The sequence below is a fragment of the Lycorma delicatula genome, chromosome 5 (genome assembly GCF_047948215.1).
Source record: "Lycorma delicatula isolate Av1 chromosome 5, ASM4794821v1, whole genome shotgun sequence".
In the NCBI taxonomy this organism is placed as follows: Eukaryota; Metazoa; Arthropoda; class Insecta; order Hemiptera; family Fulgoridae; genus Lycorma; species Lycorma delicatula.
Window position 1 is genome coordinate 70842951 of NC_134459.1, and position 26440 is coordinate 70869390.

General features: G+C 29.7%; 2 protein-coding genes across 6 annotated transcripts in view; one reads left to right on the forward strand and one right to left on the reverse strand.

Annotated features, from left to right (window-relative positions):
• The first annotated feature begins 1070 nt into the window (after positions 1-1070).
• mRpL51 (mitochondrial ribosomal protein L51) lies at positions 1071-8439 on the forward strand. Of its 3 annotated transcripts, XM_075366395.1 has the most exons (3): positions 1398-1582; positions 7209-7541; positions 7804-8439. In XM_075366395.1, exon 3 carries the CDS (start codon positions 7813-7815, stop codon positions 8302-8304), a length of 492 nt encoding a protein of 163 aa, XP_075222510.1. In that variant the 5' UTR covers positions 1398-1582; positions 7209-7541; positions 7804-7812; the 3' UTR covers positions 8305-8439. The 3 variants fall into 3 exon arrangements, with proteins under 3 accessions (XP_075222509.1, XP_075222510.1, XP_075222508.1); XM_075366394.1 differs by lacking the exons at positions 1398-1582; positions 7209-7541 and adding an exon at positions 1071-1226; XM_075366393.1 differs by lacking the exon at positions 7209-7541 and having other exon boundaries at positions 1400-1582.
• A 3015-nt stretch (positions 8440-11454) lies between these two features.
• LOC142325070 (uncharacterized) overlaps positions 11455-26440 on the reverse strand; it is a 107518-nt gene continuing 92532 nt past the window's right edge. For 2 of the 3 annotated variants that reach the window (XM_075366391.1, XM_075366390.1), the window contains 3 exons: positions 21360-21449; positions 14801-14922; positions 11455-11825 (listed from right to left, as the gene is read on the reverse strand). In XM_075366391.1, the coding sequence (XP_075222506.1) occupies positions 11684-11825; positions 14801-14922; positions 21360-21449 (354 nt within the window). In that variant the 3' untranslated portion in view covers positions 11455-11683. The remainder of the gene's footprint in view (positions 11826-14800; positions 14923-21359; positions 21450-26440) is intronic. The other variant, XM_075366392.1, reaches the window with a different exon arrangement.

Consider the following 26440-nt stretch of genomic DNA (forward strand, 5'->3'; position numbering starts at 1 on the left):
ACCAACTGCAACATAGATTTAAGGATGTTGAAAATAATAATATTTTGCTTGAAAGCATGCTATTAGATCCTCGCTTAAAAAGCAAGGCTTTAAAGATGAAGCATCTTACCAAAATGCTTACACAAAACTTTCACAGAAAGTTCGAAGTATTCAGATCGAACAAGGCGATAGGTTTAAAACCGAACAAGAAATTATTGAACCCTCCATTTCAACTGCAAGGGAAGATTTTTATAAAAAAAGTAACGCTAATTTTAACTAATTCAAACCCAAGAGTAGCAGAAATTTTAGAGCTAGATAAATATATAAATGAACTGCTCACTCAAGAACACAAAATCATCTCTCTTGATGGAAAGAAAGGCGTTTAATTTATCCAAGATTATTTAAAATAATGCAAATTAGACTTTGCATTCCTGCAACCTCTTTTCCCTGTGAATGAATTTTTCAAAAGCGGGACAGTTGATAACAGAAAGGCGAAATAGACTTAAATCAAAGAATTTCGAAAAAATATATCTATATGTAAATATGTAAAATACTATCAAGTTTATTTGAAAGGTATTAACTAATTATTTATTTTGCCTAATTTTTAATCGAGGGATATGAGATACATATCACTCGAATCGAATCGAAGGTACGACTCGTTCACATTTCTTCCCATTACTGCAACACGTGGGTTAAGCTGCGTGCAATTGCCTAGCGTGAAGTGCACGTGGTAGCGCTCATATTCCAGTAACGATATGGTTTAACACACTCAGACATAGTAGTAACTTTCCTTTTACTTATCTGCTTGCATATTTGTTAAAACACGAAAATGGTAACAGCTTTTATAATTAGTTTGAATTTATTTGGTTGTGATTCTCATAGTAGGAATAAAATTCACCTCATCAAGGCGAAACTAAGAGAAACCACATATCCACTCAATTAGAATCAAGGTCTCGTTATTTCTAAAGGAAGATGATTAAATAACATAATAAACTTCTTACTATGCAGTTTATTTTGAACAGTAAATTTGAATCAATGGGAGTCAATATTTGTTCCAAGAAGTTAAGTACGTTTACTACCTGTATGCTACGTACTCGATGAATCGAATTTTATTATTAGTCTTTTCATGGTCTCGTATTCTTAAAATTTAATATGAATGTGTTGAAAAGTTTGTCATTAATAATTATTCTTACGTAATATTTGCAAGATTTTTAACCTTAGCTGACAATGATTTAAGGCACAGCAATGTAAGTTATACCGAGAAATTGGATTATTTTAAAGAATTCTGAAATTAGAAACGAAAAGTATGAAAACCGGTTTTAACTTTTTATTGATGGCTGTCACAGAGAAATAATGTGACTTAACCTATACAAAAAAGTTCGATCTCCAGTATCGATATTACGTATCGTTTAAATTTCTATCTATAAGATAAAAAATCTGAAACAGAAGTTAGGTTATGTTATTAACTTCAAAGTACGTTTGTTACTAAAGGTTGCTGTATATTGTCGCATTGTTAGTAGATGTATACTAAATAAGTTAATACTGTAACAGTGCTGTTTATAAAAGATAGATTGGTATTTCTTTCACTTTCAACCAGTATTAGGTATGTTGCGTTTTTCTTTCCTTTTGCTTAAATTACCTTTTTTAAGTATTGATTTAGCGCCTTATTATCGCCCAAATTCTGATTACATCAACGTATGTTTTACATCTTACAGTCTTTCAAAAATTGGTATTTCCCTTCTGTGTTTCATTCAGAATATTTTTAATTTTAGTATCGCTATCTCTCCCTAAATAATTATTGCTTTCATGCTGTAATAAAAAAAAGTAATTACACGAACAATAAATTAGACGTCAGTGAGAAAAATCTCTTTAATCATAATAATGTGAATTATTGACGAAAATTCCTTTAGCTTATCCAATAATTTAAACACATTGTTAAAATAGTTTTTTTTTAATAAGTACATTTACTTTTGTTTTAAAATACCATTTCTTAAATTATTGTTTATAATTTGTGCCTTTGTTCTTGGATATGTACTGCAATCGTAACAATCAAACTTGTCAAAGACAAGCTCAAACCATGAGGCAACACAACTCAACCGTGATTTTTTTGTAAAATATATTTATTAGGATGATAATTTTTAGTCTAAGCCTTTCTTCATAAACAATCCTTCCTTATATCCAATTGAGAAATGTAATAATACCTGTATCCATTAACCAATATAGAATTTACTTTCTGTTTATATATTAGCAAAAACATTCTTTTACTATTTACTAAAGTTAGTGACTGTATACAAAATAGCTAAAAGACTATTTGTACTACCATTTAATTTTTTTATTATGAGGCTGAGTTCTTTAGACATGAACCCTTTCAATGAAATGTTTAGAAAATCATTAAATTGTACATAACTAGTGGATATGTTCAGTTCTGTTCTTTTAAGGTTATTGAAGAAACCTGCCTAAATAACCTAGTATACATAAAATATGATACAGGAATTCTACAATAACTATACTTAATGATATATTGCTTAAAAAGGACTCTCATGATATATTAACAGAAACCCAACATTAAAATCTGATACAAAATTAAAGCATTCATAAATAACACATAGTTGACAACCAAAAACTAAGGATGTGTACATTCCCCATTTACTCCTGGTAAAACAATAATTAAATTATTGTTTTTACTTCCTGTAACATTCCTCTCAGTAAATATAACCACAAAATAACAAATTTTGACATAACTGTACAAGAAACTATCATTGTACTACATGGATCACCAGAACCCAGCTGAAATCATAACAAGAAAAGATGACTTTTCATGCTACAATAGCAAACATCTTAATTAATAAGCTGAAACCATATGTCTTAACAAGAAAATATGACTTTATATGCTTGAATAGCAAACATTTATATTTAATCGGGGCTAAAAACAAGTGAACCTACCTGTTTTTCGAATCCAGATTGAAAAATTTCTATATCTTGGAAACTCTTCTATATTATACAAAGATAAACACAAACTGAATGTGTTTTTTACTTGCATTAATGTTTTCAACCAATAGTGGTAAACATCACAGCTCACATGACTGACCATGCCAGTCATGACATTAGTTTGAAGGCTTGATTCAATCATTTGTTTTATTCTTATCATTCATTTTTACAGTTACCTTTATAAAATTCTACTTTCCTTCTTCAAAAACTTTTACAAGTTTTGTTTAAAATTTTACCTTTTACATGTTTTGAAAAATTATTGAAATTTTTCATTTTGTGGTTGTGTTTACTTGCATGCTTCGTTTGTTCTTTCAGAGTTTTATTTCATTGCGTTTCGGATGGATTTTACATATTTTATGAGTGTAAAGTTAATATTATTTTGGTGAAGTATGACAATATTGTTTGCTATTATGATGGGTGGTCAATGATAACCGGAGAAATTAGTAATCTCCTAAATGTTTTATCATACAAGATTTTTTTTCTAAACAATATAAGAATTTATGTACAATTACAGAGTACTTTTTCTGCTTATCGTGTTAAAAGACATCGTAATCCTGTGTAAAAAAATATTTTGAAAACTCTTCTATATTATACAAAGATAAACACAAACTGAATGTGTTTTGTACTTGCATTACTGTTTTCAATAGTGGTAAAGCCTAATAGTAATAAGTGCCTCTCATATTAATCATATGAGAGGAACTTAACAAATAAGGGTCAAAAAGTTATAGCGATTGGTTATGCAAGCTTTAAGTGGTCTGTTATGGTGTGTGAGGGTCCTCAGGTTCACTTATACGTGTATTTAAACCACCACTTACCATCATTTCATTGGTGTCACTGTTTTTTAAAACAGTCTTTTTTTTACTCATTTTAATGAGTGCAAAGTAACAGATCCCATAGTTGTGAATTTTCATCAGTGATTAGATTTCTAAATGTAAAAGGACATAATGCTGCTGAAATTCACCATCAGTTGTATGAAGCATATGGGCCTACTGCAATGAGTGAAGGAAAAGTGAGGCAATGGTATCATGAGTTTTGAGGAAGAGTGTTCAAATGTTCATGGTGAACATAGAAGTGGCAGGCTTAGTATCCAGACTGATGATGTTATTGAATATTTGAATGCAAAATTGAGAGAAAATCATCACTTCAAGGTTAACACTTTTTCTCCAGAAGTTTCAAAGACAACATTGTTGAGAATTGTGACCGACACTAGGCTATTATAAACTATGTGCAGAATGGGTACCAAAACTGTTGGCAAATGCTCACAGAATGATATTTACACATGCTTTTCTCTTATTCGTGTATTCTAGGACCAAAAGGGGCAACTGTATTTGATTTCATGGAACCTAAAACATCCATTACATCACAAGTCTATTTTGCTACTGTGAAATGTTTTCTAAACTGCATCATGCCATTCAAAATCAGTGATAGGGAATGTTCTTCTTCATGATAACGCACATCCACACATAGTTACATGCACAACAGAAACAATTCAAAAATTCAGATGGGAGATTTTTTATCATTCTCTTACAGTTCTGATCTTATACCCAGTGACTACCATTTCTCAAAAACTGGCTTGCATCTTTCAAAACATCAAAAGTGTTTGGAATAAAATTGTGATTATATAGAAAAATAAAATAAATATGTAAGTGTTTGAAATGATTAATAAATTTTTCATTTTTTCACCTGTTCTCATTTTGTTATCGATCGACCCTTACTTTTGAACTGTACAATTTACATCCCAGACATTTATCAACAAACATTGCACTTGTTTACAATTCTCTAAATATAAACATAAATAAACTTGCTTTTACTCACCAGGCGTTAATGTTTTGGATATGCTGAGATCAAGGAAGTTAACAAACACTACCCACATCACAAACATTTTTTCATTCATTACATCACTTACATTTTGTCAGCCAACAATTACAATAAAGAACTTTAACATAACATTTGACATATTTTAATGGATACCCAACCATACTTTAAAAACGTACTATATGAAATATATGATATACAATCAAAAATACACTTTGTCACACAAAATACACAGCATTAATGAATGTGTATTTTGTGTGACCAACTAACATGTTACCAACTATCTAATATTGGTAACATTTTCAGAAATAAAGGTGAATTTTCCACTTTCAAAACTTTAAAAAAATACCCTCATCGTTCAGAAAACTAAAAGAAAAAAACAAAACATAGCAAAGTGTATGTTTTAAGGGAGATACGATTGTTTCCATTGCCATTATCCAAAAGTTCATCTGGAGGAACAAATTTATTGTGGACTTTTAGACTGATGATCCAAGATATAAATTTGAATCCTCATTAGCCATCTTCTGATGCTTAAAGCAAACAACTTTTGGACAAGTGCCAAAGAACAAAGTTTGCAGCAATACGATACCACAATACTTATTAAAATTTTCAGTTCAGATTTCTTGATTATTCAGTAACAGTTCTTAGAAAATACAAAAACACTTTGAAAGATCATCCATAAGTGTTTCACTATTTTCTAATATTTTGCTGGTGGTTAGCTGCCTTGAGCAGCCTTTTTGACACAACATGATTCAATACTCATGTACTACATAGATTCTGTTTTCTGAAGGGGTTGGGTCATGATTAGTGGCAAAAAGAATGGAATGCTACAGCCACAAACCAGCAAAAAGTGGCAAAGTGATGGAATGCTACAATCATAAACTTTGTCCAGTTAAGAAAACTGTGTCGCCGTGGAGCTCCTCATGCAGGAATAACAGAGATTATTCACAGTTTGCGAGTAGGGCAACTAGGCTCACTCATGGATATCTGATGACTCGAAGAGATGCACCCATTTGTGGTAACTATGACTGCTAACTCTAACTGTATACCACATCCTTGTGGATTGTGTCTGTTGTGTGGCATTGTGTTGCAAGTTTAAATTAGGGTCTAACATGAAATATGTGAGAACAATGTAGTGATGTTATTGAATATCTTATGATTTGTAAAGGTCGAGCACTTCATTAAAAAATTTGATTATTCCATATGAATAATATTATATATGATAATATATATGATCATATGATCTTTAATATATAATAATACATATGATCTTTATTGTCTATTTATACCATTTGGCATATACTGGATATTTTTGTTCTTTTAATTTAAATTTAATTATTGTATCTAATTGTGGTTTTGTTTTGCTTGTGATTTTTCCATCTATGTTGTGTTTTTACATTATTGTTATTTAGTTTATAAATTAATTTTTGTTCTGTTTCAATCTGGGTGCTGATAACACTTTGTTGTGCACCCAGGAAAAATCTATTTGTGCCAACCGTAATACTAGTGAGGAATGAGTGACATAATTAGTTAAAAATTTCTGTATAAGAACAGCTTCTTATCAGAATGACAATATTGTAATGTGACATTCTGATTGTAGAAAATAGAAAATCAGAATTTCACATTCCCTTGTAATGTGAAATTCTGATTGTCATGCTGAGTCTGCAGTCTGGAGTACAGATTTTCTATGGTCCATTCTATAATTCATGTAATACCCCTTTAATGATTTGTTTTCCATACATTTCTCATCACAAAAGTTTTGATAAATTTCTTTAACTATTCCTATTTAAATTTTTTTCTTCAATCTACTACACTGTAAATATTGGAACAACCAAACCATGTTTTTAGTTTGAGTTCATTAAGCTTTAAAGAGTAGACATAAATTTGATTTGTTTCTAACATTAAAATTTTACATATTTTTTTTCAACTTTTTGTGAATGACAACCCACCTGTGCTGCGCAACATACCATCTCTTTTACTGCATAAGTGAAATCTTTTATCCGTAATTCTTCCAGAAATATGATTGTAAGCCAACACATTTTATCAGATAGTGAAGGTCTTTCTTTTATGAGATTGACCCATTTACACATTTAAAATCATTTATTTACCTTTTAAAACTTACCTAATCTTGTGTTTTCAGATGAAATTTGTTCACTTACAAACATACTGGCCTTTAAAATTTAATTGAAGTACAGGCCTTAGAATTTAATTTTACTTTTTTTGTATTTATTTCATAAATTATACTATGTATGACTCGATATAAAAAAGTGATATGCAATGTATAGCATGCATAATTTTTAAGGTTTTTCTTTATCAGTTATAAACATAATAAAATTCATAAACTACAGAATTATATTATTATGTGTATTTAGTATTTTATTAAATTTTATTTAATAAGTTTATCTAAAAAATATATTGACGATTAGTTTCAGTTTATGAGGTGATTGTAGTCCTGTATAATATTGGCAGATCCTGTTGTAATGCAGCTCTTTAACCAATGCAGTTAACATGAATAGCATGCATCTCAAAGTGATCAGGAAACCCACATTGGTGTGATTTAAATACAAACAAAATTGATGAAAATAGCATATTAAAAAAACAAACAACTCAGGTCAAATATATTTTATGAAAATGCACTAGTTTAGTAAGTTACCCAGACTACTTCAGGTTTTTTATAGATACAATTAACAATGCTTAAGTAAATCCATCAAAAATAAGTTGCACCATTAACTCTTATCTTCTAGAAGCACAATATCTATGTAAGTAAATCCAGTTTGATTTTCCATCCCCCTAATTCAAATTATAAACATATTTAAACCAGTAATATCTTAAAAGTAAAATCATATCTTACAAGTATTTTCTCTTTTTAATATTCATTCTCTTTCAAAAAAATACAGTGTTTTTAAAAGAAATTTAACTTTAAATATGGTAACACTCTTTCTAATATGATAGTGGTTCATCTTTACAAATATTATGTTTTAATTTTATGCTAATAATGTTATGTTCTAATTGTTTTTTTAGGGTTACAAAATGAATTGGTGTTCAAGACAAATAAGTCATTGTTTAAAAAGTATGTGGAAACCTCACGTACAAAGTGTACGCTTTCGATACCATGAAGATAAATTGGAAAAAGGAAAACTGATAAGAAGATTTGGATATAATGACAATATAACAACTGAAGGATTTCTTCCACATACAGGTGAAGATAGAATTAATACAATGCCTATATATCGACCAGTAAATCAGTGGACTCAAAAAAAAGCATTATTTGGTCAAAATGATTATATTGACATCCTTGGAAACGATAAATTACATCCTACTAGAATTTTGTATGAAGTACCAAGCTGGCTAAGAGGGGTCAAGGGAAATGAATTTCAAGTTTTAATTCGTAAGAAGAAAATTTGGTCTAAAGGAATATTTCCAATTGCTCGACCTACTAAATGGAGAGATTTGAAGAAAAGAATTGATTATTTATATAAATTTTTAAATCGGAAAACAAATCAGGCCAAAATTAGAGAATAAAGTAGAATTAGAAATATAATTTAAATAGACACTATCTTATTGATTAAAGTGTATATGATGTTTAATTGTATTGTTGTTAATAATGTAATTTATTAATTTTCGATAGTATTTTCTAATTAATTTGTTGAAATTTGCTATGTTGGGTTATAACTTGATTCTCCTATTATTATTATGTTCTGGAATATTATAAGGTTGAAATAAAAAAAAAATTGAAGTTTTAAATGCTGCCTCTCCTAGTGCAACTTATAAAGTGACAAGCAAAGCTTCATTTTTAAACTACTTTTTTGAAAATATATCAAGGCAGCAAATAGCTTGAAGGGTAGACTATAATCTGATTCCCCAACTTCTTCTTTCTTCTGATGCCCTTTTAGACATCATTGAAAATAGTGTGCGTTTGTTTGATCTGCTGCAACCTTGACCTTTGATCCCCAATTAAATTCTTGTAACTTCACAAACCTAATCTAACCCATAATGTTACCTGTATGTCGTCAGCTACAATACCACACTAATAGTCACCGGTATCGCAATAAAAGCAAAAGATCAAAACAAACCGCTTTAAGGTGGGTGGTAAATTACAACAAATATACGATACCTTTCATCATCCTATCCCCCGAGGGGAAGAGACCCACCTTATGATGTTTCTGGTTGCCACCCTCCCATTCCTAGCCCTGATGGGCTTTAATGGAGGTCGTCTTTTGAGACCCTGTAACTTTTTAATCTCAGTAATAAGCCAGGCCTTGTTGGGATGCCACCGATGTAAATGCCTCGGCAGACATTTGCATCAGTGAATTATATGACTCAGCCTTCACTGTAGGCTTCTTTCGGATATCTTGACTGTCCTACTTTGTTACCCTCTGAACTAGCTAACTGAGTTCACGGAAGCATGATCACAATAGCTTAAAGTAAGCTGTTGTGAGTAAATGTCTCATAATATTAGAAGCAAATTCAGTAAATAATATCACAAGAAATATTGTTTGCAACAGTGGAATTTATTCCTAGTACCCTTAGTGAACTCAACTTTGTTGAAACCCCTAGTTTGATTACAGCTACGGACTCCATCTGGTTACAAGGGAAAGGAGGACAGACCTCCTACTCCTACTCAGCTCCATTGCAGATTCCTGCATGACATTTACTTTTATCACATAAAATGACCATTGTCGAGATGGCGCTACACCTCACGGCTGCATTGATACCATTTATCAGCTGGAATCCCAGCTGATGAGACCGCGCTTACATTTACTTACGACAATTAACAGAACCTATATTTGTCAAGGTATTGCATCATGCACTGCGATAAAAGCGAAACATAGGAACAGGGGTGGTGCTACGAGTAGATCGGATCACAATGTTTTATGGTGGGTGAGTGCAATCAAAACAGAATCAAATGATTTAATTTCCAGGTAACCAAGATCTGGTCGATGGAGAGTGTACCTGGTGCATTAAACAGTTAGCACTTGACCTGTTGATACCATACACCATTTCAATTGTGAAAATCGGATACACAGTTGCCGAGATATTACAGTGGCATCCCATGGCAGCCCCACCCGAATTTCCAAACGGTGCTCTGGGGTACTTGAAAATATTACCATTCGATGAGTACCACTTGGAGTGGATGGGCTCCCTTCTCCGTTGAGGTGGTTCGAAAACATTTTTCAGAGTGCTAGGACCGACCATTTTCAATATATTGCAATTTTCGTCTGAATATTCGGATCCGGTAAAAAGTACTAAATTTTCCCAAAACTTCAGGCTGTAGTACTTTCTCAAAGATGGTTACTATTACCGTTTCACCAAGGTAGAAACCAAGAGACTGAACCTCAACAAATTCGGTGCAAAGTGCTATAGTAATTCTCTAATTTGTAAACTCAAAGGTCTCCTCTCAAGTTATATAACATCATTAAAAGCATAGCTAGGTTACCGCATCACAAACCCAGTATTGGTCGCAGTATTTTGATACATCTCACCATTCGGTACAGATTCTGGATGTCACTGCATAAGTAAGTAATGTACATTATTTTTTTAATTCATCTTATTCATTCCGGTGAGTGGCACATACATTACTAATTTTTCGTATATGATGATCACGCAATACGCGGGTATTTGTGGGAATAATGTTGTTGGTTGCAATGTACTTTCATGATAATACAGTGGATGTAACAATATGGAAGGAATGTAACAACTGCCTTTCTTTAGGTGTAACCTCCCACCCGATTTCTTTGTAGTGGTTTTATTTAAAAAAATTAATAAGATACAAAAAAAGAACAAAACCACTACAAAATCAGGTGGGAGGCTACACCTAAAGAAAGGCAGTTGTTACATCCGCGTATGATCATGAAAGTACGTTAAACAACTAAAAATTCAATGCTTCAAAGAGTTTTTATGCGAGACAAGATGCTGAAAAAGCCATGGTAAAATGAAGCAGGTATATAATTAACTTGGACATTTCTAAAGGGTTGGGTACTCACTGGGTTTGTTATATGAAATGCAAAAAAACATGTTGATTATTTTGGCATCGGAAACATGTAGCCGCTGAACGAATTACTACATATTTTGGTACAGACAACGATATAAAATTCAATTATAATCAATATGAAACCAATAACGACATTGTGTGCGGTCAGTTATGTTTTTGCGGTTTTTGTGCGGGATGATAAAGTATGAAGTTTGAAAAGCTTACTGGGCTTGTGTTTATATTTTTATAATTGTAGGAAGCCCACAAGAACAAGATTGACATGTACCATGTCAATCTTGTTATTTTTTAGTGACGTCGGTTCGACAATCACCTGTACATTCTTTCCATAATTACTTTTGTATCTTATTAATTTTTTAAACACAAATCTTTCTGTCATACATTTTTCCTGCAGCAATTACCATTTTCAGGGTCAACAATGGAATCAAATTACCTTACAGTATGCCTCAAACATATTTTATGCCTTTTTATGACTATGCTAAATTTTAACATTACAATTAAATGTGTATAGAAAATAAAAAAAAATTATTTTAAATTTAATAATCATAAAAAACTAACTACAGAACAATCAGCATTCATGGATAATTATGAATGTTTCTAATGAAGAAACAAGTTATCACTTGATAAAGAAAAAACAGATAACAGGTAACTTAATAATTTTTAACTTATTAACAACATAACTTTAATAAATTTAATGCAATTAAATACATATGAAAAAAATATCATAAAAATTTAATATACATTCATTTACGAAGTCAAATTATTTTAAGAAGAATTGATTGAATTAAAAATATTCATTAAGTAAGTCTCTTCAAATAACAATTATATAACAAAAGTAACTAGTTTCAGAAAACTAGTTAACATAAATCAGCAATTAATAAATCATAACTGTTGTAGTAGTGGTATTGTACATCAGCCAGGATGATAGTTATTTTTGTCATTATCGTCGTCACTTTTAATAAAAATATAATAACCAGATTCAACAAGTTGTTCACTGATGTCATTGCTTTTTTCATCTTCCAAAAATATTTCCAGATGTTGTAATTCTTGAAAGCTAAAATGAAATAAGAGTAAATAAAATTATTGTAGTAAGTCTTAATAACAATAAAAAAAAAAATATATAATTAAAATAAAGAAACAGTATAAACTACATGAAGCAACAAATCAATTGATTAATGGAAATTGTAAATCAATTGGAAACTGTAAATCTTAAGTTGGAGCCTTTAGATGTATAGTTTCCATTGGTGGCTGCGTAACAAATCTAATGCCTGAAGTGGCTATTTAGTAAAGCTGAGCCTCCTAATCCCTCTCCCAATAAATGATACACAGTACAGCCACAGACAAAATGTACATGCCTCATATTTTTATCTTAATTAAAGAAGTTATCATACAAATATCTTGAATAATGTACATGAATGAAAGGAATAACTGACAAACAAAAAATATGAAACATTTCTGTTGTATATTTTTATATCAATAATATATGAAAAATTTAATTACTAACTTCTGATAAGCAGTTGTTATGTTATATTCATAACATTAGGAAAATAAAATGATTACCAGGGTTGGTCTAATAACATCTTTTTAAGATTCATATTATTACTTTGTACTGTTAAGTTATATTTTAAATTCAATTAATATAAACCACCTAGTACAGAATATTGAGAGATAAGACATCATATTATTTTAGTATTTTTACTTTTTAATATGCAGTTTAATTAAATATTTCAATCACTACTGAGGATGCAGGATCCTGCGAAAGTACTTAGATGGTAAAATTAAGGTAAGATATGTCTCTTATCTCAATATTCTACACTAGGTGGTTTATATTAATAGAATTTAAAATATAAAATAATTATATCAATATGACACTGCTGTACTTCAATAATAATGGTATACAAAAAAAAAAAAAAATGTTTCTGTTATGTGGATTTAATGAAGTGAGTCTTATAGAATTTTTTGTACTAATTCATATTTGCAAATCAAAATTGAATGATGAGCAGGGGTTTTTAGTAACACAGATTTAAAGAGAACCTGATTTTTTCCTAGGAACTATATAACTATAACAACATGCTTACAAGCAAAAATGAGAAACCAGAATATATATATTTTGAGACATATTGAATCCAAATCTTTTTTAAAGAAGGCCTTCTTTCTGCCTAGGAATAATTTAATAATATTTTGAAAAGATGCCAATGATGGTTCTATAGATTAATTCAAACTCTGAATCCTTTATTAGCTTACATATCTGTGGTCCCTACTTTGATTTTTGCCTCACTGATCCTGGGAAACTTGCTTTTAAGGTACAAGAAACCTTGGCCATTACAAATGGCTTTGACAGAATTTTTCATCAAACCAAGTTTTATTTGTAATGATGGAAGATGCACATTCTTCAGATTCATACGAGCTTGAAAATTAACATTTTTCTGTCTAGCTATGACTACTCTCTTCAGCCAGTCTTTATTAATGTAGTGGTTTTCCTGTATCTATTATCCAGTCCAAGACGCATAAGAAACACTTAGTATAATCAAGCCTGCAGTCCTAATAAAGTAGCTATCATCTTTTGATTTTCACAATGTGCCAAGATCATCAGTAAAAATTTCATCATGCTGTCGATCTTAATTCCATCAACTGTTCATCTTAATTTAATAGAATTGTGATGGTGTTCTAGTAAATCCAATAAAGAATTTACATCACTGCAGTACACTTTATTATCTTGTAAGAAGAACAGGTGCTGAAATTCTTGCTGCCTAATACTAAAAAACATATTCTATTATTTTCAAAGAGGTTTCAGCATTTAACCAGTAACCCAGTTATAATTTTAAAATAATTAAAGTCACAATTTAGTTCATTACGTTTTTACGGGTAATTTTGTAAGGTTCAATGCTTTTCACCTTGGAATTTAGATCCTCTACTTCTTCTTCAATACTTTCTCACCATAGCCTTCATCATCAACATTTTCTTCTAAACTCCATGTTTGTGACATAACTAGAACAGATAAGTGTTCACTGTATGGAATAGGTCTTATAACTGAAGGAAGACCAGAATATGCAATAGATTTCTTGAATTTACTTGTGAAGCCTTTGCTTTTTTTGATTAAAAAATAAGAAGTCTGTCAAGTAGTCCTTAGTCTCTCCATACCTTAGGAACAGCAAAAGATATGTCATGGCTTTCTATCAACCAGCTGCTTAGTAAAGTTACACAATAATTAATGCAGATATGGGGAGGCTTGAAACTTGTCCTGATCTTCTATTTTACACCCAAAACAGTTCATAGGATTTTTTAACCAAAGCAGTAATATTTGTTCTTTGAAATTTAAAGATTAATTCACCAGATAGCAAAAATTATTATTATTTATACAACTATTAGCCATTATTTTATAAATTACTAACAATGCACAAAAACAGTATGTATGAAGTACAACAAGAAAAATACACACTAAAGAATAGGAATAAAACAAAAAACCAAACACATGATGGTAATCATATTAAAGCCAGAGTGAAACTGATTCTGTGATCTGGATTATTCCACATTAAAAATGGTGATTCAAGTGATTATGTACTAGGAATATTATTAATGTAAGAGTAAGTTAAAAGGTCCTGGGTAACATAGTAAACTGCATCCCATCACAGTATGATATTTTCACAACACTTGAAATGTTTCTGGAGTATACAAGGAAGCAACTTGAAAAAAAAAATGATAACAGCCAAGCCATCTTAGGGCTGTACCAATTTACATTTAATCTCGGCTATTATTGCAGTTATCTCTATCAATTTAAAGTTTTTTTTAATCCCAGTGATATATTGAAATTTCAATTATTAATGACATCTCTCAGATCATCAGCCTGAGACTGGACAGGACAAATTTGGGCTAAAATAGGATTACAATTCAAGTAGTTGCAATAACAAGTAACTTTAAAATAAAAATCGCAAGTTATTCTGTATCAAATCCATCTATGTTAACTGACAAAAAAATGTTATGTTATGTTTATCAAAAAATAACTGAAAGCTGCCACGTAAAAAGACTCACCTCTTATGAACCATAGCACTTAACCTCCTCCCCTCAATTAATTCTTTTAATTTACTGATCGGTTCATATTTGCCAATTTCTGAATCTTTAAGCTCCACATTAGCTAAAGAACACTCAACAGCCTGAAAAAAAAGTTAAAAATCTTAAATAATAAAATTTAGGAATTTATTTATATTAACATGACCTGTTTTTCTCTACAGTGAGGGCAATATCACCAGAAGTTTATATTTTCAATGAGAATTAAAATACAAAATTACTAGAGACCAAGCTAATACAGACTAGTTGCTATAAACTAATTAAATCAGAGCACTGGTAAAACATAGGTAAAAATAACAATTATATCTACACTAAATTCAGATAATATTAAAAAGTATCACATTTTGAACTAATTTAAATTATCCTACATATTCACTCTTCCCTCTAATATACATTTTAACATTTCATTTCAATGTTTCAATATATCATTATCATTAACTAGCCAGTCAGGGCTCGCTTCGTTTGCCCTTCCTCTCTAGCCTGGTCTCCACTGTGTTCATTATCCTCATGTTTGTGAGAATAATACTTATAAGTAACAATTAAAGCCTGCAAAGCTCTCTTTCCTCCAACATTTCCCTCATTCTTAACATATTAGCTCAGATACCCCCCAAGGGGGGGGGGGGCCTTGATATATTGGTTTAAAACCTTCCTTGAGATAACACAAATGTATCCTGAAAATTTAAAAGCAATCCGTCGGTTGGTTCTTGCATGATGCTCTGATTCCCCTACTCGATTATTTTGAAAACTATCTAGTTCGGTGCAAAATGCTAACTGGAGTCATCAGCTCATTTTTGTGAAATAGTAGAATATAACATTTGTTTGCCCAATTTCATAAAAGCGTGCACATGCACACATACACATACTCAATTTTTTTAATAATATAGATTTGCAAATCAAAGATCTCAACAGAGGCAAACAGATAATGACAAAACAATATTGCAATATATGATTTTACAGTTAAGATAAGAAATAATTTAATAATAATTATCAAACAATTATTTTTTTAAAAACAAGTACCGGGAGAACAAAAGTAATTAATTAAGTATGCAGGTGAATAGCCATTGCTCTGGACCTAAGTTTCAAAAGAATAAATTTCATTGTAATCATGTGATCAAGCATTTGAAATGAATGAGAACATAAGTCATAAAATGCGTAAAAAAAATTTGCCACATGATTTCAATTTATAATGTTAAAGGTTAACCCAATCAGCACATAAAAATTTTAATATGAAGACTAATAACAAAAGAGAGTTCAATAATGCAAGGACTAAATAAGTTAAAAACTTCTTTATTGTGACTAACAAACTGAAACAAAGGAAATTCATACGGCAGGCACTTCATCACCGATGAAGTATCTGACTTATTTACCTTAAAGTTTCATGGTGTCATCAATGTAAAACTAATTGAGCAGATAGTAATGAAACCCTTTTCTTAAGAATGAGCTGCCTGATAAATATAAAAACAAAATTATAAGTAAAAAAAAAGTGTTCACATTTCTTCAACACAAGCAAGAGCATCTTTACATTTTCACACAGTTCAGCATTTAGATCTCTCACAAAACTTATAAAAGTAAGCACCAATAAAGAAAAAGTAAAAATTGTCACCAACTGACTGTAGCATCTGACATTTAAGTATTCAATCAATTTTCTTTTAATTTTTTTGTAATAAAGAGTGTGTTTTACTTTTTAGATAATTTTTGCATTAAATAAATATAAATTATCAAAGATGTTATACAAAAGTTAATATAAAAGGCATAGTTTTAAAAACAAAAATACTTTTAGATAAAAAATTGTAAATAATCCAATATAATCTTACAATCTCTATCATATACATATAAAAATCTACATGATACAAAAAGAATGCAGAGCTAATGTTTTAAAAACACAGATTCTATCTCCGTTTTGATAACAGTTGATTTTTGAGCTTCAATTGAAGCGTATAAGACCAATTTTTTTTTTAAAGATTGTATCTTTTTAACAACAAATTACATAAAAAATTAAAATGTTTTTATGAGTGATGTAATTTGTTTCTACTTGAAAATGTTATATACATTTGCAAACAGAAGCAAATAACATCCTAGCAGCAGAATATAATTATTCTATTAAAAATTAATTCTTTTTATCACTGGTTTTTAATCCAAAATTTAACGTGGGTGTTTATAATATTTGTAACAATCACGCATTTCATATATTGTAAAAATATTACAGACATTATGTTACTACAGTCGTGTTGTGAAATGGTGTAGCAGATATAAATATGAATTCAGCATGTACGAGTTGCATTTCAATAGTTTAGGCTGAATCATTCTATCACTCCCATATGCAAATACAAATATTGTAATTTGCATATAACAGGTGTACTGTAAGCTATCACTTGTCTGGTGGTGGGCATACGAATAAGCAATTAAAAATTTCGTTAAGTCTTATTGATGTTTAATAATGATAACATCATTTGTAATGCTTCACACCATTATTCAGTTCAGTGAAAGAAAGTATTTAACTCTGTGTTATTGTATTACTTCATATGGTATGACAGTTTCATAATTCATTATTTATTTTTATGAATTTTAATTTACCCTGTGTTTTTGTGCCAATTGGGTTTTAAAAATAAGTGATTCTGTTGTGGAACATAAACCAGGAAAACCCTTAAATAAATCTGGAAAAAAAGATCAGCAATATATACTACAGAGTGATTCAATACTATACAGCAATCTCACAGGAGCTGATTTTACAGCTAAAAATATGAAAAAAGTTCATATTAACATAGGCCCAAAAACACTTCATTAGCGAGTTACAGCTAGAGAAAGATTTTGCTCGGATTTCAGTTACCCCAGTAAAATGAGGTCTTCCTGAAATTCTGGGAAGCTAAATTAAGCCACGTGAATTTAGTTGTTTAACAACAGAACAAACTGGATTGTGAAAAAAAAATTAACATGAAATAACTGATTTTGCCCATGGGTTGGAAATAACAGCTGATCATTTATTTACTACTTTTATATCAGAATGAATTTGTTTTCACAGTGAAAAGTTAATTGTTGATCAGCTGATAGCTGATCAACAATTAACTTTTTGAAATAATGTTTGAATATCTTGATGGTTTTTGTGTTGTATTAAGGTATCTGTAAGATTCTGTGGACAATTCAGAAAATAGTTTTTACAAAATTTAGTGAAATTTTCTGATACATAATGGGATACAATGCAATTATGTATTTGTCAGAACAATATACAGACATGATATTAATTTATGTAAACAACAATGGTTTGGCTGCGAGTTCAAGAATATCATGTACTTCTACTTCTAGCACCAAACTGCAAAATCTTTGAAGCTGTGGAAAGACAACTTAGAGAAACTTAACAGTTTTAAATCAGAAAGAGTAGATATTAATTGTCAATGAAGCATAAGAAACCATAATAATAAATTTTAATTTTATTAAATATGACCCGTTGGTATTAATATATAAATTTTACCATAATAATGAACAAGCAATAATAAATGCTGTGCAATTATCGCCAACTACAAGCACGAGACTGGCATCACAGTATTTAAATATTTCACAAACAAGCAAGTGTATGGCAGGGACTTTATGAGGCACAGTTGTACATATTCCATGTAACACGGGTCGAGGCTTATTACCGCAAGATCATAATAGACTTAAGATATTCTGCAGATGGTCAACTAGAAAATTGGTACAAAATTGCAATTTCCTTCATAGTATTCTGGTAAATTTTCATAACACCCATATTTGGGCAGATGAAAACTCACATGAGACTGCGAAAAGACATTTCCAGCATATATTTTTAATTAATGTATGGTTTGGTGTTCTAGGTGATTAATTTGATTAGTCCATTTTCTTACCAAGGAGGCTTACAGAAGTATACTTAAACTTTTTGGAAACAAGCCTGCCCACCCTCTTGAAAGATATTTCTAATGAAAACAGGTTTGAGATGTGGTTCAGGCACGACAGGGTACCTCCTCATTTTTTTAATAATGTAAAGGATCATTTAAATAATACATACAACCGGGACGTCGAACAACGTTTTTGGGCGGAAGACGATTTTGGAAAATGTATTTTTGAAAATATTTTACTAGTCCGGTAGGAAGACCGGTGCAGCAGACAATGGTCGAAACATACCAGTGAAATAGCCATCACGATTTCCAGACCTCATGCAGTCAGACTTTGTTCTGTTGGGTTGGATGAAGTCAATTAATTATTTATTCAAAACAGATTAACACACAAGAGGAACTAAGGAATCACATAATAGAAGCTGCAGGGACTATTAAGAATACTCCTGACATTATGAGACATGCTAAAAAAGAATGGATTCATCGTATATTGAACAATATGGGGGCCACTTCAAGAACTTTGAAGATAATTATTAACGCCTTCACTTTTTTGTTGTTTTCAAACTTAAATTACACTTTATGTTAAAAGCTTTTTACCTATGGATAAAATTAGTTATTTCATGCTATTAAGTTTTTTCAGAATTCAATCTCAGTTTTGTTTTTAATGAACTTCAATATCCTGCGTTCAACTTTTTCTTACATAATTTACATGAATCTTTTAAAAATTAAATTTTCTACATTTATAATTCAAATAGAATACAACTTAATTAAAATTTAATTAAGTTTTCTTACGTTAAACCAAAAAACATGTTTTTTTTTTTATCCCCAATTTTTGTTTTGTCAGATATCTTTAAAACTAATGAGAATACAGTTCTGGAACCCATTTTTTTTAATATTTAGGTCAAAAACCAAAAGAGACAACTTAATTTGCTTCTTAAGTTACCTTCTCAGAATTTCAGGAAATCTTCATTTCACCAGGGGAACTGAAATCCAGGCAAAATATTTCACTAACCATAACTCGCTAATGAAGCATTTTCGAGCCTATGTTTTAGTTTATATGAACTTTTTTCCTACTTTTAGCTGTAAAATCAGCTCCCAAAAGATTGCCATACAGTTTTGAATTATCCTGTATAACCTTAAAACAAGATAACCCTGAAAATGCGGTCAGAAACATTACTCGGAAAGCAAGTTGTGCAACAGGCATTAGCGAAAGAACAATTTTTAATATAACAAAGAAACACAAAATTGATGGTAAATGTTAGTCCTAAAAAGACTCGAAAGCATGTGAAAATGATTGAAAAGTTGGACAATTTTACTAAAACCATTATCAGAAAAAAGTTCATTCGTTTTATTTCAATAACAAGCTTCCTACCTTGAACAATATATTAATGCCATGAATACAGATTCTGAACTGTGAATTTTTCTAGAAGTACATTACATCACAGTTTAAAAATCAATGAATTTTCATTTCATTTCCAGAAAAAATAATTCTTTATTGATTGTGAAGATATTATTTCATGGTATACGGAATATTTAGGGGACATTAAGCGATTTTGTGTAGGAAGTGAAAATAGGTTTTTGAACACTGGTTTATGGTTATTTGAATCTATATCTTCCCAAGAGTATAACGAATGGATGATGACAATTTTATGCAATGGTTTATATCCAAATGTTACTGAAGAATCAGTCATAGTAATGAATAATATGTCATATCATTGCCTGACTGAAAAAATTCCAAATGCTTCGATCTGAAAATTGCCAAATGGATAAAATCGAAAAAATCAATAGACTGAAAACTTGCTAAGAATAGAACTTATAAAATTAGGAAAACAAAATAATTTTGTTAAGTCAAAGGCTATACTGGGAGTAATAACATAAAATTTAAGTTAAGTGATGTAAAAAAATTGTATTCAACATGTAATTAAAGAATAAAAAAAACATGGCAAACGGATAGTTTGAATGAACATATTATTGAAGATATTACGATATATTTGGGAAACTATGACAATACTTTAATAGATAGCAGCTAATCAGGTATTGATGAAATATACTGATATAACAAATATTTTTTCTGTTTTACTTGAAATTTTAATACAGCCATAACATACTTTCTTAATTATATTTTTCAGATAAATATAAAACTTTATCACAGTTTTCTAATTTTTACTTAAAAAATTAGAATGTTAAAAACTGTAAATAAAAATAACAAGTTATTTTTACTTCATTTTTATGTTAAAAATAAAGAGATGTGTTTTTTTTTCTCCGATAGATTGCGCTACATCAAATTAAATTATAATCATCATACTGTTATGTTTTGGTTTGCTACACACTTTTGTTAAACAAATTATAAAAATAAGCCTGTTGTTGAGCTCTCTAGTAAATAGCAATAAAATAAAATGAACTAAAAATAAATTAACTTTAACTTGTGTAGTTTTAATAATGACATTACTCCATTAATAACCAATATTCTTTATATTACTTTTACTAAGTATTTTCTGTATTACATTAAAAGTTTCTTACAATGAGATTTTTCCCTTAATATAAAAAAAAAAAATCAACTAAAAATACCAACATTACTTTAAATAAAATAATAAACAATGTTTAAGTAGAATAATGTTAATATAATAAATGAATGCAATAAACTGATTAATTTATTCTGAAATAAAAATATTTAAATGTACCTGAAATGGTAAATGGAGATACTTTGGCTGCACTTCACGAATATTCTTCAAACTAACCAGATCCTGAGTACCAAAATCACAGTAAAATACCTAAAAACAGGCTCTCTTATAATACAAGCAAATTCTAGTATAAAAATTTCAAACAAAAAAATAAAACAGTCCAAGAAAAGTTTGCAGATTAAAATGTAGGCCATCTTTAAAATGTAGGGATACTTTGAGAATTGTTCCATCAGATTCGGTCAGTAAATAAAGTCTGATACTGTATTTATGCTTTTTGTTATTTATATATACTACTTTTGATAGTAAAAGATCAAAGAACTATTTCATTCCATGCACAATTCTTTTTTAGGATAATACAGTGCACACATTTTATAATTAAATAAAAGCCTTATTTTATACAAACAGTTATAACTTCTGTTTTAGGATTCTGGTAGAAATAAAGACACCTCAAAATTGTCATGTATCCATTTCTCCCCATGTAATTATGGAAACAAGGTATCTTATACAGCCGATGAGTAAGTCAATAATCTTTCTAATGATTCAATCTATTTTCTATGTGAAGTAGAAGACCAAGAAATATTTGCTACTCTTCCTTCTTTAGTTATTTTCAAGATAGTATAGGTGAATTTGAGGATTTTAATTTGTTAAGACTTTGAAATTTTGTTTTTTAAATTATTAGCATATAAGTTTATCTACTTTAAAATAAAATCAAAAACTCATCATCTGCAAATAGATTAAAAAATCTACAAGCTTACCTTCATTTATATGTTCTGAAGTATACCAGAATTTCCAATAAAGTCGATTTTCTTTAAGTCACGTGGTCCATATAATTTTCGTTTTTTTTTTTACTGCTTTTTATTTTTATTTACTTCAGAATAAACTGCATCATTATTATTATCATTACTACTAAGTTCTTCAGGATTTATATGTTCAATGTCATTAATAATATTACCATCAGTCACAAATTTCATTTCATCTTCACTATCTCCCTAACAATAATCAGAGTTATTATCCCCAACAAAATCATTGTCACTACTATCACACTCAAAAATTGCTTTTAGTTCATCATCAGTCATAACGTTTTGTGCCAATAAACATGTTCTCTTTGGTTGTGAAGGAATCACAATTTGATAGTCAGCTATACTCAAAGAATAAGAAAAAACTAGGACCAAGTACAAATACATATTCTCTAAAAACACAAGTAACATGCCACGAAAAGAAACAAAGCTCACTGTATAATAATAATCATGTATAGCCGTTGTCACTGAATGACAACTGCTATAAATGAAGCTTTGCATACAGCACCTCTATGGTGCTACCAGGCGATGTGATGGTAGCCCATGCTGAATGTATTAAAATTAAATTAAAAGAAATTATTTTCTATAAAAAATAAAATATTACTGTTGTTGAGATTTTAAGTAATAATTGAAATAAAATAATTTTTAAAAAACAAAAAATCAGATTACTAATTGTACACATTTACCTATGAAAACGAACAAAAAACAGTTAAACAAGTTTTTATTATTTTCTTACAGACATTTTTTTCTGGATACAGTAAATTAGTCAGCAATGCAAAATTTAATATTACTTTTACATTTTATGTTGTATTCAGTTACCTGTTAGTCAACAAAGTAGAGGCCATTTAACTCACCATCTCATACAGCCTACTCCCTACTAAAATATAAAATATAGAAATAATATTAAATCTCAATTGCTAACTTGCCAAACATCCAAACTTCCTCTGTTTAACTATTTTTTGTTCATTTCTTATAGTTATTCTAGGTAAATGAGTACAATTAATAGTCAGGCTTTTTATTTTTTAATGATTAATTTATTTAACACTTTTTTGTTGTTTCCATAACTTTACGATTCAATATACTTACTGATCATCAAGATGTGATATTGGTACAAGTATTTTGTGTTTTTGAAATGCTGTGATGCTTAAAATAGAAATTTTAATGTTAATGAATGATAATGTACATGCGTGTAATGCATGTAAGTGTATTCCTGCTTCCTTTTGCTAACATATTTTTCACTTATATCTTGAGAATGATGGGTTTTTCAGAAAAATCAGAAAATCATTTCATTGAATACCACCATTAAAATTTGAAAATAGTGAAATCTTTTAGTTTTGTTCCCCAGTGTAATTTTTATCCCCCTTTTTGGTTAAGACAATTTAAGATAGCCTATGTTACTTCCAGACCAAAGATCTGTTACAACCCAAAGTTGGTTGTAATTGGTTGAATCTGTGATGCTACAGAAAGGAACAAACAAACATACATAACAGATAAACACATTACCCCAGTCTTCCTGTGTACATAGTCAGGTAAAAACCTAAATATTTTTGAACATCTTTATTTTGTGTGTACATAAATATATAATCATCAATTTTTTTTTCTGTAAACAACACCTTTCTTTTTCCTGTTTAGCCTCCGGTAACTACCGTTCAGATAATACTTCAGAGGATGATATTTATGAGTGTAAATGAAGTGTAGTTTTGTACATTCTCAATTCAACCATTCCTGAAATATGGGGTTAATTGAAACCCAACCACCAAAGAACACTGGTATTCACGATCTAGTATTCAAATCCGTGTAAAAATAACTGGCTTTACTGGTGTTGTTTTGTGTAAACAACACCTGCAAAATTGTAAATTTAATCTTTATATTCTTACTTACATGTTACCTTGAAATATTTTATGTTATACACTGTATTTGCTTGAATCTAAGCCGAACCATACATTTTCTGAATGTTTTTGTGAAAAAAGTTGATAAATAAAAAATAATAACAATTACTTCAAAGGACTGTATAAAAATAAAATAAATAATTTGATAAGCTAATTACTAGTAAAAATAAAATTTAAATTTAAACAATAAAAAGTCTCAATACATAAAATAATTCCATACAGGTAATTTAATTTAAATTTAATAAATATTAATTACAATCAGTTAAAAACTCAGTTTTGCTATCAATACTGTCATTAGGTTGTCTTCTCTTCCATCCATGGCATTTGTGATTCTGCATTTTTTAAAGAAGTGAGATATTATTTCATTTGTATTTTATTCCAGGTGATAGAAACCCTTTCAACTATTTTTTTTTGTTCATTAACACCACATAAGCTTGATGCTTGTGTGTGGGATATGGAAATGGAATTTTGTAGCATATTAAAACTGTCAGGCCTGACCAGGATTCGAACCCAGGACCTCAGGATGAAAGGATGCAGTTGAAGGATAGTTTGCTTAATGTAAACTAGTTTTTGTGTTCTTCTCTTGTATGGTCTTTGAAAGGATCATAAACAGACATCAAATGGCTGGAGTTTTATGGTCTTACGGCCCAGGATTATCAAGTTAAGATTTTCTTTCTTTAATTTATTTTTATTTAATCTGCTAAATGTCCTTTAGATGCTAACACTGAGCTAAGGAGCATGTTTTTAGGTTTTTGGAGAATTCCTGGTCTTTTGTTCCAACAAATGGCATTTACCTAGTCTTCCATAATCGGAAGCCATCCAACCATTCTTGTGAATATACACTATCACATCATACATCACTGGAAAATTTATAATTTTTGGGCATTGTTTTCTTATTTAATATTAAAAATGGCAGTAATTTCTGGCCATATACTGTGCTTTATAGTGACACATTTTTTCGTATTCTGTACTATTTTAAATTTTTTTTCACCTTTTGAAGTTATTGTATAATTACACGGCACATCAAAATTAAGGGCGGGGTTTATCCGTATTTCCAATATTCCCTTTATTCATATGTATGTTTTGCATGAAGTCCAATGAAATTTCACTGAAACTGGATGAGCTGATCTTCAAAATCTGTAGAAAGTTTCTGGTAGATTGAAGTTCTTTAACTAAGAGAAAATCTCACCCATTTCATAAATTTTCTGCACCAGACTATTAATGTATTAAAATTTTTAATTTATCAATGGCTTCACCTTCAATTGTAACATATATATTGTTACTGGCAGTGCTTTAGACCAGGCATCTTATAAACTGAACAATATAATCATCTACTTGGGGAAATCATTCTGTTTTTACTCCTAGAAGATTTGCAAGTAAAAATAAATCTTAGATTTATTTTTAATCTTAGCAAAAATAAATCTTTGTCATAGATTTGCAAGTAAAAATAAACCACATTGTTTAAGCCATTGATGTACTTTTTTTTCTTCAATTTCAAATGTTCTGGCAGCTGATCAATTCCTGTTTTCTACTGTGTATAAAATAATTTTCCTACTTATAATTGCTTCATAATAAACTCTTCTTGTTGCCATTCCTTATTTTACTCATAATAAGATTGAAAAAATACAGACAATAAAAAAGTGCAATATGTAAAAAATCAGATAGCAAAAGAATGTAAGTGCACACAGCCAAGTTAAAAGATAGAATAAATACCTTCTGAAGTTTACCTTAGGCAATGGTATTTTCCAGGTCATTAACAAAAACTAAAAGGTTGATAAACCAAATGAAAGGACTCATTGTTGTACCTTCCTTGCACTAATGATCCTGATAGCATTCTGAAAAACTAAACTAAGAAAATAAGTTAAAACTTCCAATTTTCAGTGAACTATTAACTTTGGATAGAGGATGTTCTTATTTTCAACTGTTAATTGTTTTTAAATATTGACTGCTAAATCATAATAATGGACAGTAAATAAGGAATTACAAAACAAAGAATTAGGAGGATTTAAAAAAAAATCTGTAATAAACTTTTATTATGAATTAAAAATGTTTAAATCTAAGCCGCATATGATTTTTTGGATATTAAAAGAGTTAAATAAGTGTGGCTTGGATATGGGCAAATATAGTAATTATTATTTTTATCTATTAATATAATTTTTTTTTACATTGCAGTTATGATTAATGTCTCTACAGTTTTCCTAGATCCTTCATTATTTTTCAATATGAGTATGTGAAAATGTTAAGCCATTTTCATGACATTTTAGAATTAAAAGTATCTTTAACAATCTTACTAAGCCTAAGTCGACACAAGTGGTCAAAACATGCCAAGGATAAATAATGGGCATAATTCCACACATATTAATCAAAATTAATGCAGCAGCACTTTGTTTTTTTA